The sequence below is a fragment of the Carassius auratus genome, unplaced genomic scaffold (genome assembly GCF_003368295.1).
Source record: "Carassius auratus strain Wakin unplaced genomic scaffold, ASM336829v1 scaf_tig00012660, whole genome shotgun sequence".
NCBI classification, from domain to species: domain Eukaryota; kingdom Metazoa; phylum Chordata; class Actinopteri; order Cypriniformes; family Cyprinidae; genus Carassius; species Carassius auratus.
In genome coordinates, this window is record NW_020524312.1 from 12,349 (window position 1) to 27,042 (window position 14,694).

Sequence of the window (14,694 nt, forward strand, 5' to 3'; positions counted from 1 at the left end):
CTTTTAAAAATAAAACCGCTAAAATAACAAAAACACATTATAGCGCTAATAATAATAATACACAATAATATTAAACATATTGGGCAAGGCAAGTTTATTTATATAGCACATTTCGTACACAATGGTAATTCAAAGTGCTTTACATAAAAGAAAGTAAAATAATCAAAAAAATTAAAATAAACAGCTAAAAAAAAAAAAAATAAACAGCTAAAATAAATTAAAATATGCTATTAATACAAATTATAATAAAGTAGCTAATTATATAACAGCATGCATTGTTTGTAATACAAAATGCATACAATATTGAAATGCCAGGTGAGGCTGAACTGAGGGTGAACTAGCAACTTTCACATCAAAGGTCCATCACAGCAGTTTGAAGTGATTCACCAGTGCGATAAATTGGATTACTACATCTTTTTTCAAAAATCCCATTACTTTTGGAGGCGGAAAGGAAATGAATACAGTAAAAACATAAAAGGTCAACCAGACCAATGAAAGCACCCAGACATCCTCATGCCCTTTTTTTTTTTTTTAAAGATGCCAATACAGTACAGGTGAAGTGAGCCAACCATAAACTTGTTTGCCATTTTTCTGAGTTTAAATGCAATGCAAAAATGCCAGAGAACAAATTGCATTTGACTGGATTCACTCCAGCACATACAGAGGGTTAAAGGTGATATATTGCATAATATATTATATTCTTTTGGTAATATTTAAATCACAAGATTCACAACATTGTTTTTTATTTGGCAATTAAGCTTCCTAAAGACCAATCTAGCAAACAAATTTCACGAAATGGGATGCAGATCTCTCACCACTGTTTTGGTGCTGGCTGAGAACATGCTGGAAGACCAGAGACACTACCATGATGCTTCAATGCAAGATGATACAGCACTGTGAGCGTGATTTCACCAAGTACAACACGTTCCTGAACCAACATTCAAATCATCCAATCAGAATTGAGATAACTTTTCAGGAAATATCTGTTTTAGGCTTAAAATCAGGGTTAGGTGCTTCAACGCCCTTGGTAATCATTTATCATTTCCAAATGATTTAAGGAATAATTTATGGGTATGGGATGTGCGTCCTGAACGAGACTCGGGGCGACGATGAACGCCTCGCACGGGTCTGTGAACGAATCAGGCATCTCGCTCTTAAATATGAATAATACATTTTAATGTATGCATTTAGCAGGCACTTATCCAAAGCGACTTACAGTGCATTCAGGCTAAAAAAAATTTTTTACCTAACCTGATTATCTGACAGAACATTCAACTGCATTGGAGACACATACAATGACGTTGTTGAAATTCTTAAAATGTATGAGATGTTTTTCTCTATAACTTGCTCAGCGTCATGCCCAACGAACAGCCTGGATACATGATTCAACTAACGTGATTCACCTTTAGCACAATATTCACTATTCAACACCGACTCGCCTAGGTATGCATCATGCATAAAGAGCGAATTCAATAATTTAATAGGTTCTACTCACTGTGATAAATCAAAAATCTAATTTCCACGCAAATTACCTGGTAATGTGTGTGTGTGTGTGGTCCACAGAGAGTTACACAAACAAACTCGGAACAAGCTGCTTGTGCTGCCGAGCCTCAGCAACGACACCGGGTCCAAGTTCCTCAGGATATCCAGGAGATTAGGAGAACTTCATCACTTAATGCAAGAAGCCCGTTGTGTTGTCGCTGCTTTCCGAAGTAATATCTGCTGTATTCAGATGGGGCTCCAGCACACGGTCCCAGGTCGTGTTGAGGTCTGCCATACCTGTACCGGTGTCACCTCGCTGTTTCCAGCCACCTCTCAGGTGTTAAAGGTTAGGATGAAACCACCTGACAGAGGTTGATAAATCTCTAGTTGCTCATGAATATAAATGAGGTTACGCCGACGTTGCATGGCAACATATCTGCTTAAACTAATTAACATTCACACGGCAAGCGTTTGATTCGACAAGCCAATCAGGTAGGCATTCTTGTAACATTACGTAATAAATATTCATAAGTTAAGCACTTCGTTTCCCAACAGCCATGACAAAATAATGCATGTATTATTTTCAGTGTTTCTAATGCTAATTTATTCTAAGCTCTGTCTTGAAAATATTAAATTTACTGCGTTAAGTACATTTTTTCTTTTGATGTTGCTGTTGTCCTGCACCTGAAGTTCTCCATGGGGTCAATATAATATTTTTGTCTTTTCTAGGGATTTTTTATGCTTTTATTAGCATCTTTTACTCAACCTCAAGTTGTTCTAAACATGTATGAGTTTCTTTCTTCTGTTGAGCACAACAGAAGATATCTTAAAGAATGTGAGCAAACAAACAGTTGATGGTATATGACTTCCATGGAAGTTAATGGCTACCGTCAACTCATTGGATACCATTTTTACAATTTATGTGTGTTCATATAGGTTTGGAACTACATGAGAGTGGGTATGATGACAGAATTTACATTTTTAGTTCAACTATCCTTTTAAATTGTAGTTTACACCATTACGTTATCAATGCTTTGCAATATCAAATACACTTTTCCCAGTATTTTCCATTCATGTTTTTTTGAGTTTAAGACAAATATACTTTATTTTAAGCAAGTCAGACACATTAAGAATTTCCAATATTTAAATGACAACTTGAGAATGAAAAAATTAAATTAAATAAAACTCAACAAAATTCAGATATCGGTTCAGAATAGCTTTACATGTATTGGATTGGATTTTATCCAAACAAGATGATAAACTGCTTTTAAAACAAAGACAAGTGCAGTAAAATAGTTTACAAGTTTACAATCAATTGCTATTACACAGACTTTTATATTTAATACAAATGCATGTTCCCTTGGCATAATTTAAACAAAATATGACAAATATAAAAAATGTATATGGTATAACAGTTAAAGAAAGGTGTAAAATCCCCCCCGTATTTCAGACTGACAAATTGAAATATTTATAATTTTTGAGCAGATATAATACAATATGCAATAATGACATGACGTCCAGTATTGATGACACTGTTTTTGAGTCATGATTTCTCATTGGCTAATGTAACCCACAGTAACATTACATGGCAAGGCACTGGCTCAAATCAGCATTGTAAAACTCAGAATGAAGTTTTGCAGAGATGTCGACAGATAGATCTCATTTAAAATGTACAATATTCATGAAATTGTAGTGAAACAGACCATGTCAAGCTTTCAAATACAGTGAACCGTTTGTGCTCGTATAAGAAAATAAAACATTCACAATTGAGCACTTGGACAAAACAGTCAGCACGAATCCTTCTAAACACTTAATTTGCCGTTGGGAAAGAGGCAATGAGGTGAAATCATCTCTATACATGATGGATCTGATATCTCAGATATACAGAAGTCACTGCTACCTATTGACAGTTCATGATCACAGTGTACTTGTTTGCTACGTGGTTAATTACATCATTCAGTGATCATTATCATTCGTTTTTCTACATACTGCTGGGCCTGGCAGTTGATGATTGGTTTTGAGAGACCACGCCCCCTTCAGGCTACTCTTACGCGAGGCTCCTCCTCTATTTCCTGACCCAGGCTCGTATAAGTCACTGAAGGCTCCAGGGGCCCCACAGTGGGCGTGTCTGTGATAGCGTTTCCTGTGTTGCGGAACTGTTTATAAACGCGAGGATCTTGTGCCACGTAGGTAGAGGAGGATGAGTAGAAGACCAGTCCCAGGATGATGATGAAGAAGGACAGCAGGTAAAGACCTGAAAACTGAAGATAGACAAACAACATAATGAACTAATGTGTCTGAATAATTTAAGGTTTAAAGTTTAGAGTTGAATTTTTTTCTAAGTAAAAACACTGATTTAAACTGTGAATTATTTAATACTTCTAAACAGAACACTTAGAATCATAATTTACTTTTCTTTTAAATAGACCACGCATTTAAAATGGTAAATCATGATTTATTAATTTAATCTAGAACACTGATTTAAAAATGTTAAACGATTTATTCATTTTTAAATAAAACACTAATTTAAAACCTCATTTATTAATTTATGAATTCTAAATAAAACACCAATTTAAAACTTCAAATCATCATTTAATACTAAAGAACACGGAGTTTAAACTGTAAATCATAATGTATTATCTCCAAAATCATAATTTACCACTTTAAATAAAGCAGTGACTTTTTAAATTGTGATTTATTCTAAATAGAACACTGTTTTGTAACTGGAAATCATAATGTATTAACAATCAATCAGATCAATCCAAATCTGCATGCTGTTATTTGTTCTATGGAACACGAAAGAAAAATAAACAAATAATTGACAGTCAGAGTCACAAGTGTCTGTAAGGAAAAGAGTTATAAAATATCAAGATACAGATTGGAACAAAATGGGGGCGAGTAAATAATAACAGAATATTCATATTTGATGCTCTTCTCCATACGGTCTAATGACAGCCATTGCAGACATTGTTTGCTTAAAAGAAAAACTATAAATATGTCACATTAGGGTCATATTTCTTTAATGACCATGAGGGAATCAGACATGCAGGCCCAACAGGAGAGATTCCACAGAGAATGAACTAATGAGCAAAAACAGCAGTTGTGTTCGAGATGGAGCGAAGCACGTCCAGTGAAATGATTCACTCTCAGACTACTGTTCAATGCAGGATGTCTGTGATTGTAATGATGATGGCAGTAATAATTTAATAAAGGTTTCAAATGTAAAATTTATGTTGCAAGACCAAAGGGCAAAGCATGTTCATTAATGTGATTTAATGTCATGGGAATGCTTATCTCAACTTTAAATGGTCATGGAAGAACACTTCAATTTCACAGAATGCTGTAATTTATCCCAAAGTCTTCCCAATCCCAAATTACATGACATGTTTAATATGGGAGATGGAAATCCACACTCATCAACTGAAAGGGAGCCAAATCTTAAAATCTAAATTGAACCATGCTTTTTCAGTCTTAGAAAGCTGCTGGACTTTTTTTTTTTAAAGAATAAACCTTTATAAACTTTAACAGCTATGATATTTCTAAAGAAACAAGTGCCTAAATTATATAATTGAATGCAATATAAAAAAAATTGCACCATTGACAATAAATGCCATTTTTGAGCACTGCATTATATTTTGCTGTGCCTTATGGTCAAGCAGGGACTCAATACCCTTGTCAGCGCTTTGAAAATAGCAACAACAATCACCACTTTGAAAACTAAAATGTCAATGCTTCACTTTATTTCGCCGTCACTCAATCTCCAAATCACATCAATAGTTTTTCATCCGTTGGGTCTGAAGTGTGGATGAGCATCACAACGATCTGTTCAGGGAGTAGAGCTGTGCTATATAAAAAAGGCCTCTCAGCTTGATCGTGGTCCATTTTCGAGCCACGTTCTGCCCATCTATAATGACTGTGATTAACAAAGTGCTTCTAATTACATGCGGCCTTCAGCTCTGGCTTGAGTTAATAATGAAAGAAAGAAAGAAAGAATATATATATCACATGACATCTAAAAGCTCTAATACACTGTGAGACCATCTGCGCTTCCCGCCAGACTGTGGCGAGGTGACTCTAGTGTAAAAACTACATGCATACACACACTCATAAATATTTATTGGCACATACAGTATACTCTGTCCTGCAGTGATTGACATTAGGCTTTTGAAGTCTAGAGAAACTCCACAGAGAATTTTAAATAATCTTAGACACTTTCTCTCAGTTTGCAGCCCTCTGCTGCCTTTTCCTCCACAAGCATCACAGCAGAATAAATATTTCCCATAAATCAATAAAGGCACACTACGTCCTGGTGAGGCTTTTGTGCATATCCACAGTTGCTTTTCATAAAATCAAGTATGTATAAATCTGTCAGCATGTACTTGGTTAGATAAATTAAAGACGAAAGACGAGGCCTGATGCCATTGGAAAACCTTTGCAGGTTAGTTTATGATACTACAGCAACACTTAAAAAACCCACAAGGACTTACTTTTCCTCTGAAGATACTGTATCTCTTTCCTCTGATGGTATCTTGTACTATGCAATGATCTGAAGAACCTATGTAACTTCAAGAACTTTTTAAAATGCCATATAAACAACTTGAGAACTGAAAACAGCAAAATGGTTTATGATAAGGAAAGTTATTTGATAAAGAGTATTTATATTATCAATTAGAACAAGAAACCACACCCTTTTTTTTGCATGTTTATATCACAATTGCAAATGTATGACTAGTCACTGTTAATAAATGTATGTTGCAACTTTTTTCTTGTAATTTGAATATTTACTGAGAATTGTAAAAAAAGAAAAATATTATTATTATTATTATTATACAATTATTATTTCTTATAAATGCAACTTTGACTCAAATTTGCAACATTAAATCAGATAAATATACTTTACATCTTTAAAATTGAATTGCATCTTTCTCACAATTTCAACTTCATTACTCTTAATTGTGATTAGATATCAAAACTACAACTTAATTTATTTTAATTAAATTAAAATACAATTCAATTCAGACTTTTTCATACTTGCAACTTTATAACTAAATTCAGATTTTATTTTTCACAATTGCAACTTTATATCTCAAATTCGCAAAAATAAAATAAAGCACACAATTGTCATTAACACAAGTGCATTTTGATTTAACAATTGCAACTCCTTTACTTGTAATTGTGATTAAATATAATAACTGCAACTTTATTTCTTGTCATGATTTCATATATTCATAATTGTGATTGTTTCCCACAACTGTTACTTTATTTTTCATAATTGTGACTTTAAACTCACAATAGACAATTTTCACAACTGAAACTTTATTTCTCAAAATCGAGACTATATATCTCACAATATGACTTTATATCTCAATATTACAGCATTATATCATACAATTGTTAGTATTTCTCGCAAATGCAAATGTATTATTCATAATTCTGATTACATCTCACAACAGCATCTTTATTCCTTGAACATGTTACTGCTTTTCCAAAATGAAAATAGCCGAGGAAGTTATCCCGCCTGTTCATTTCCAACTGAGGTTTTTTAAAAGTTAACACACCTGAGAGTCCAGACCAGACCACAGTAGAGAAATTAGGCAGATGGTTCTGGCAAACATATGGAAGATCGAACCCAGCCTGAGTGGTTTCCATTACTGCAAAGGTAAAGGCAGCAAGAGTAATATCTGCTGGAGAGGAATATATTCTACTTACATCGCCAGTGTGCCGGGTTGCTCATTTAAATATATCAGGTGGTGCTACATGCCAGCATGACTATGATAAAGCACCTGCTATTTCAAGCCAGGCACATTGTGCCCCCTTTTTCCTAAGCATTAGGAGAGAAAAGAGTTTTCAATAATGGTACAGTGATGTAATTACAACCTGTAAAAAAATATGCCATTCTTGCAATAAATCACACTGTAATATGCTAGGTGTACTGAGTGTCATATTTCAAAATGAAAGTTATGAACCTAAGATGGATTTTACTGTCCCAGAGACAAACAGCCATGTGTTGAAGAAAGGTTTGCAAAGAATAAAACTTGTCTTTTGTTATTCAATCAATTTGTTTTCTTTTCATTTTACTTCCTTTCGGAACCTCAGCTAATGCACCTCAGTTTTTAAATGAACATTCCCAAAATGATCACTCAGTTTTCACTCAAAAACTGAGGTGCATAAGCTCAGATCAATGAGCTACATGTATGTTACTGGAAAAGCTACAGTATTATGAAACCAGCTGCTGTCTGTAAATAACTACTGAAAAACAGTCTAGTTATTAGCAACACTGCATTTTGTTAGTTATTGTACTCCCTAAAACTATATCAGATCTTATTTTTGCTTTCTTATTGTTCTTTAATGTAACTTTTACTTGCTTATCTCAAAACATTTCCAAATTCAGTGAATGTGACATTTTTTAATATTCTTAATATTTAATATTTTCATTTTAATGTTTTAAAAAATAATCAACAATTAGTGCAGCATCCATTTTCTGAAGTAGATTTTTAATATTACTTGTAATTTTATTGTTCAATTTTTTTTTGAATTTGTGCAATTTTATTTTTGTAATTTTATCAAACTGAATATTTGTGGCGTATAGTGGCACACAATCTAACTAATAAAAAGAAATTGCTACACAAAAAAAATATTTCAATACAAAAATAATAAATAACAAAAACATTTAATTTAACTTTAATTAACATTTAATTAAAAAACATATTTTAAAACATCTTGATTAGAGAAAGGGAAAAAGAAAAAACACTGGAATATTTCCGAATAAATTTCCTAAACAATACTGGTTTGAAACATTTTGATAGAGAAAGGGAAAAAGAAAGAAAAATTGCGTATTGTCTGGAGATAAAGTGGCCATATCTGCTCAATCTATAGTGAAATGATCCATGTTAACCTATATAAAAAAAATGTATAAAAGGAATCGATTTTATTTATTCTTACTTATTTAATGTAATTTTCACTTGCTTTATTCAAACCATTTCCAAATTCAGAAAATCAGTGGCTCCTCGACTATAGAAATTAAACTCCAAATGCAACATGAAGCTGTACTAACCAAGCAAGCTGTGCAGCGTAGACCATCTTACAAAGAAAAACAAGTCTTGACCCACTAATTACGCTGGAATGACCTAAAATGACCATAATAGGCAGAAAACGGACTGTTGTCAGCATGCACGCTTTTGTAGCCACATTGAAATGTCATATTCATTGATTTCAACGAATAAAATTGGTCAGCTATTAACACCTGTCCTCAACAAAGAAGGCATGTTTACAGGAGCATTTAAAATCACACGCTGGCCTTGGTGTGTAATGGCTGAAACAGCGTCCCTCCCTGCTGCCGCTTCTCCTTGTGAAAAGAAACGGCACAGCCATTAATGCAGACAAAAAAGAGCTTCCAGTAAGAGCTCCACGCCACGCTTTCAAATCAATGCTAACAGCCTTCGTCTGGAGCAGGCTACCTCTGAATAAATCAATAGTTTGATTAGTATTTCTCATTCATTACTAGACTTAATTATCAGCATAAAGGCTGTTAGTGTAGGACTACTGTACATGCTAATGAACAACATTGATTTCAGGCTGAATATGGAATGCAGTACCTACAATATACAAGTCATTCCTAGTACGCATTGCCTTCTGAACTTTTTTTGCAGTTTAGAAAATGTATATGCTTGTGCAATTTAAGTATTTCTTTAAAAAATTTTGCAAGCCCACACTCAAATATTATTTATAAAATTAACAGAATACCTAATAAAATGTAGTTTAAAGTACATAAGGATGGCACTTTGTTCTGTCACCACCACGTTTCCAGTAAAATTCTCACTAACCGCCTAAACAATTTCATCCGGATCCAACAGCTGCCAATAAGAAGATACATCCAACCTACATTTCCTCATGGAAAATGGTCCAAACAAGCCACAATGTGCAATTCAAAGCCTAACTACAGTGAGAACATGCGTCTGCCACACATCCATGGGCTACCAAGATTTCAGGAAATTGAGCAACCCGTCAAGATCAGAACTCTATCATTACAGCTCATTTTTTTCTGAATAGGCTCAGCTGAACTGAACGTTGAAGGCTATTCAAATTTCAAACACACTCTCGTCTACTTCTGTCTGACAAGCGGCAAATCACTGTGAAAAACATGCAAGCACATTCTAAATGGTCTTAGCCAAGAGCGGATATATGCCAGTATCTGTCCGTCGCAGATATGGATTCATATACAGTGGGATCCAGAAGTCCGAGACCACTAGAACAAAATGCTTCTATTTTGCACATTTAATACATTTTGGATTAAATGTTTATAATACTGTATATTTTATATACCTATAAAATAGAATTATAATAGAAATAATTTTAATTCATTATTATTAATGATAATAATACATTTTTATTTTTGCTTAAATGAGACAGCAGCACTCAAGTTGTATAAAAAATTTTTTTGTCATTTTTAATATTTTGGGGGTGGTAATATGTCAACATAGTTTTTTTTTTCAGTTTTAAATTTAATTATTTTAGTAAATCAAGTTAATCTAAATGAAAATGAGAAATCTTACTTAGCAACTATATTTAAAAAATAAGTTAAATATTTTTCATACAATACATTATAATGTAATGTTTATTTTATTTAAATAATGCAATTATATATTTTTAATGGTTTTAGAATCAGTGAAATACTATTATAGTTTTTATTAATAGTTTAAAAAATTTATTATATATTTTCCATTTTCATTTTACAATTGTAATAATAATTTTGTTGTGTTTTTGTTTAGTTTTTTTTTTACGTCTACATGGTTTTTATTCATTTTTATTTCGGTTTTGAACCTTAGTTACCTTAGCAAATCAAGTTAAACTAAATTAAAATGAGAAATTTTCCTTAACAAATATATTAAATAAAATAAGTAATGTTTTATGTAATTTAACTTCTATTTATTTCAAAAATACATTTTTAGATGTTTTTAATGGTTTTAGTTAACTATAATAACCTTTATTTAAGATGATCCAAAGAGTGTGAAAGCAAAAACATCTGAATGTCTGTACTGTACATTGCATGTCACAAATTAGCTTATTAGTGACCAACAAATAGTGCAGAATCTGAAATATTTCTCATACCTTTTATGTCCTTTCTTATTCATTTAATGACTTAACTGTAGTCTCAGACTTTTAGACTCCTCTAAACACACACAAGGACCTTGAGTTTGAGTCCTGAGGATGAGCAGAAACCAGGTTTCAGTAGACATAAGTCCAGACACAAAAATAAAGGAGATGAGACTGCAGGTGTAGACTGCCGAACAGGAATAACAACAATGTGCAGAGAATCTGAGAGACATCTGATCACATTACAAATGGCTCTGGCATTCAGCTCAGGGCTGGGGAGAGATTCATTTGGAGCATGTTTGCCGGCTTCCTTTCACACTGATGTAACCCCTAGCCCTTATGTGTACAGCACAATGACCAGAGAGAAAAGAAAATGCTCTTTATATCATACCAGATATAACCATCAGATAGTAAAAACATCAACATCACATAATAAAAACAGTATTACTTATAATGGTTATGGCTGTCAATGTAATGCATTCATTTAGTTACCATTTGTAACTTGGCAAAGCATTTAAAAAAATAATAATAATTACAACAGCCAACTTAAATGCTTATAAACAAATACCAGACGGAATATGACAATTATAACAAGTTTATTAATCTGCCACCCTTAATATTACTTAATATGGGTGCTTTTTCCAGCATATATTGATAAAGCTAGATGAATGACAAATTTAATTAATCAGCATATCATGTAATTAATTTGATAAAGAAATGTAATGATTGACAGCTCTGCATAAGGCTAATTATAAAATAGTTAAGGCTCTCAAATCTAACTGAGCTATGTTTATAGCTGTGGTAAAAAGCTTATGTGCACATTTTAAACACTAGGAGTGGGGAAAAAATTCTACTAACTTCAATAAACAGTTTTTTCTAATATTTGTTTTTTTCTACTAATACAATTTTATTCAAAGGTTGTGTACTTAGTTACCAAGAAAATAAAATAAGAGAGAAGAAGGGAAAAAATAGTGTCATCTTAATAAAATAAAATAAAAACTCAATTATTTCTGTATGTTCCTGTATCTAGTGTATGTAAAATACCTAAATAAGCAAAACAAAACCTGATACTCATCTTGCTCATTACAATATTACAAAAATAAAATGTATTTCTGAAATTATATTACTATTCTGTATCTATACATATTGCTGAAATTAAGTAAACACAATCTTCTTATGTTATATTTCTACATTATTTTATCTATATTATTTTATCTATATTATATTATATTATATTATATTAATTATATTATATTATATTATATTATATTATATATATTATATTATATTATATTATATTATATTATATTAATGCATGTCTACATGTCAATCAAACATTAACTGAAATTCATAATTATTTATGCATTTCAGAAAGAGACAGATGACAGCTGTGCTGAGCCTCTTCACACAAGGACATCCAAAACAATGCCAGAGATGCTTTAGATGTCATTACAGCTTTTGTTATCACTAAAAAACGCCGCTCTGCTCAGACCCAATCAGATTTTGTCGAGCCACTTCTAACTATTCCCAGCAAGCAGTAACCCGGAGCTTTCTGCCGAGGCTGGTTTCATATCCATCACTCTAATTGTATTTCATGAATCCTGAAGCTCAAAAACATGGTCCTAATACATTCACCTTACAAAAAAAAAAGTCAAGCAGTTTTATTCACCAGCAAAAACATCCTCCGTACTTCCATACTTTACTTTAATAGCACCATGACCATTAAAACGAATCATTGTGATACTCCATATAATAATCAATTCAAAAGAAGCAGAATCTCTTTTTGTCCTCCAGACAGTGTAATCTGTACTAGACAAGGAGAGGGAGTTTAAAACACTATGCTCATTGTACAGTATGACTAATGGCTTTAGTTGTAATGGTGGTGTTTAGAGATGAAGTCTCACATTGGGGCTGATGCCAATGTGCCTCTTAAATTCCCTGATAAATCATCTAGTGTGTTAGTGAAGAATCCATGCTCGTTCATTTAAAGGCGTTGTATTATTGCATTGTGGATCTGCTTCAATTCAATGCTGCTTTTTAAAGAGGTTCGTACTGAAGGATGGAACCCAAAGGAACCCAATGGCAAAATCACAAAGAAGCACTGCTGTGAACAGGGTTTGAAATTAACCTTTTCACTCAACAACCAATTTGGTAACTAACCTTTTAAGATACCAGCAATTCAAAACTTCTACAGTACAAGCTAAAACTAAAATATCAGAAGAAAAACCAGATTATAAGACAAAAATCATGGCTTAAATGTAAAGTATATTTATTATTAAACATGAACTGAAATTTTTCCGTTTTCGACAGTCATCGTTGCATAAAAAAATACAATTAAATTAACTCTCATTGACTTTACATATGAAACAAATAGAACAATAAAATTAGTTTCAACGTTAATTTTAATTTTTTTCCAGAATATTAGAAAACATCTGAGTTAGAAAGTATTTGAGTTTTAAAGACAAGCACTTCATGTCCAGTGTGCGACCCTCTTTTCACTTGTTTTGCATATCTCTGGTTGGAGAACATAATTTATTTTGGTAAGTTTTAATTAGATAATTGTTTGATTTTCAACTGCATTTGGAAAGTTGATAGGTGTTCATTTCAAACCCTGTCTGCAACCCAAAACAACCACTGCATTATGGACACTTTTATTTTCCTATTCAATATATTGTCATTTTAAACACACACATCTGTTTTTTGCTCATCCTACCATGGGAAATTTGGTCATGCAAAACCAATTTTTTTGGTGCAAGAAAGCTTATGTATATTATAAATATTCTAACCTTGTACTGGAACAGGAACAGGCCGCAGAAGAGGCTGTACAGGTCGGCTGTCAGCAGAGAGAGGTTCACCGCTGTGGCGCTGGTTCTTTTAATTACCACTGGCATGAAACTGTACAAGCCAAACATGCACGCACTGAATCCAATGTACAGCAGCCCTAAGAGGACATAAAGAGTTAAACCACATCAGTCCACTATGAAAAATAAAAGAAAAATTCTTTCTTTTTACAAAAATTTTTTTGCTCAACAACCTTAAACACCCTTAAAATAGTTACAATATAAAAAATAAATATAAAGAATTCAAAAAATGTAAAGTTTATATTTAACTAAATCTATATTCATAGAATAGAAGAATAAAATAGTTTTTAATTTATTGTAATGTAATGATAACAACTATTAACTATTTAATAGAATGTCTTTTATATCACTCTGAAATCTCTTTCTTCTCACAATTACAACTTAAATCAATATTTCATATGAACTGCACTATCCATGTTGCATCTGGGTCTTGGATCCGATTTATTTAGCAATTAATCACTGTACATTATCTCTTACTTATAATGCTTAACTATTCATGGCTGTGGACTTAAAATGTATTATAACCATGGTTAAAATTTTACATGCTATTTAATGACGGTTAATGACGTTATATAGAGTACCTCTATATAATGCATTATAAGTACAGAGTTCATAGAAAACATTATAAACAACTTCTAATATATTACAGTACAGCATTATATTGAGGCTTCATGTTGTAAAGGCTACAGAGAAAGCCAGTGTGGAGTGTAGCGCAATATTCTTCTGTTAGCAGCATTCAGCTGTTTATGTCATAGAGGACAGAAAGTCAGCAGCTGTGATATTTTGCTCATAATTCATCCAGCACAATCATAATGGAATTGGATGGCACAAAAAAAATTAAATTATTCACTTGTGTTTTCTCAGGTCATTCATTTCAAAATGCGTTCGTAAAGGACACAACTTTTGTCCCAGCAGATGGAGATGCACCAGAAATGGAGACAGATAATGATAATTTGTTTTGAAATGAAAAAGCAGACAATACTAACAAATCTGCTTCCCGTCTGGCATCCCACCAAGTCACCAATTTTGCTTTTGTAGGTAAATTACTTTTTTTTAAATGTTTTTTTTATGTTTTTTTTTTTCGGCTTGGGAAATATAAGGGGAAAATTCAGGATCTAAAAAATAAATAAATCATGAATTGTCCCATTACAAATATTAATACTGAATTAATACTGTATATGTTCAAAAACAGTATATTGATATTTAGTTACCCTTTTATATTATCTGTACCATGGTATTCATTTACATTACATTGTAC

The 14,694-nt window shown here is 32.5% G+C and overlaps 1 protein-coding gene across 1 annotated transcript; it reads right to left on the reverse strand.

Annotated features, from left to right (window-relative positions):
- Positions 1 to 2,693: 2,693 nt before the first annotated feature.
- LOC113073648 (solute carrier family 35 member F1-like) lies at positions 2,694 to 13,513 on the reverse strand. The gene is made up of 2 exons (XM_026246468.1): positions 13,362 to 13,513; positions 2,694 to 3,743 (listed from the first exon to the last, which is right to left on the reverse strand). The coding sequence occupies exons 1-2, from the start codon at positions 13,485 to 13,487 to the stop codon at positions 3,519 to 3,521; spliced, it is 351 nt and encodes a 116-aa protein (XP_026102253.1). The 5' UTR covers positions 13,488 to 13,513; the 3' UTR covers positions 2,694 to 3,518.
- Between the last annotated feature and the right edge of the window lie 1,181 nt (positions 13,514 to 14,694).

Bases quoted from the DNA above. Each gene is read 5' to 3' on its own strand.
- LOC113073648 (XM_026246468.1), bottom strand. From the start codon at position 13,487: ATGTTTGGCTTGTACAGTTTCATGCCAGTGGTAATTAAAAGAACCAGC. The intron at 3,744-13,361 runs GTTAGAATATTT...GTCTATCTTCAG, and splicing joins TGTTCCTGTTCCAGTACAAG to TTTTCAGGTCTTTACCTGCT.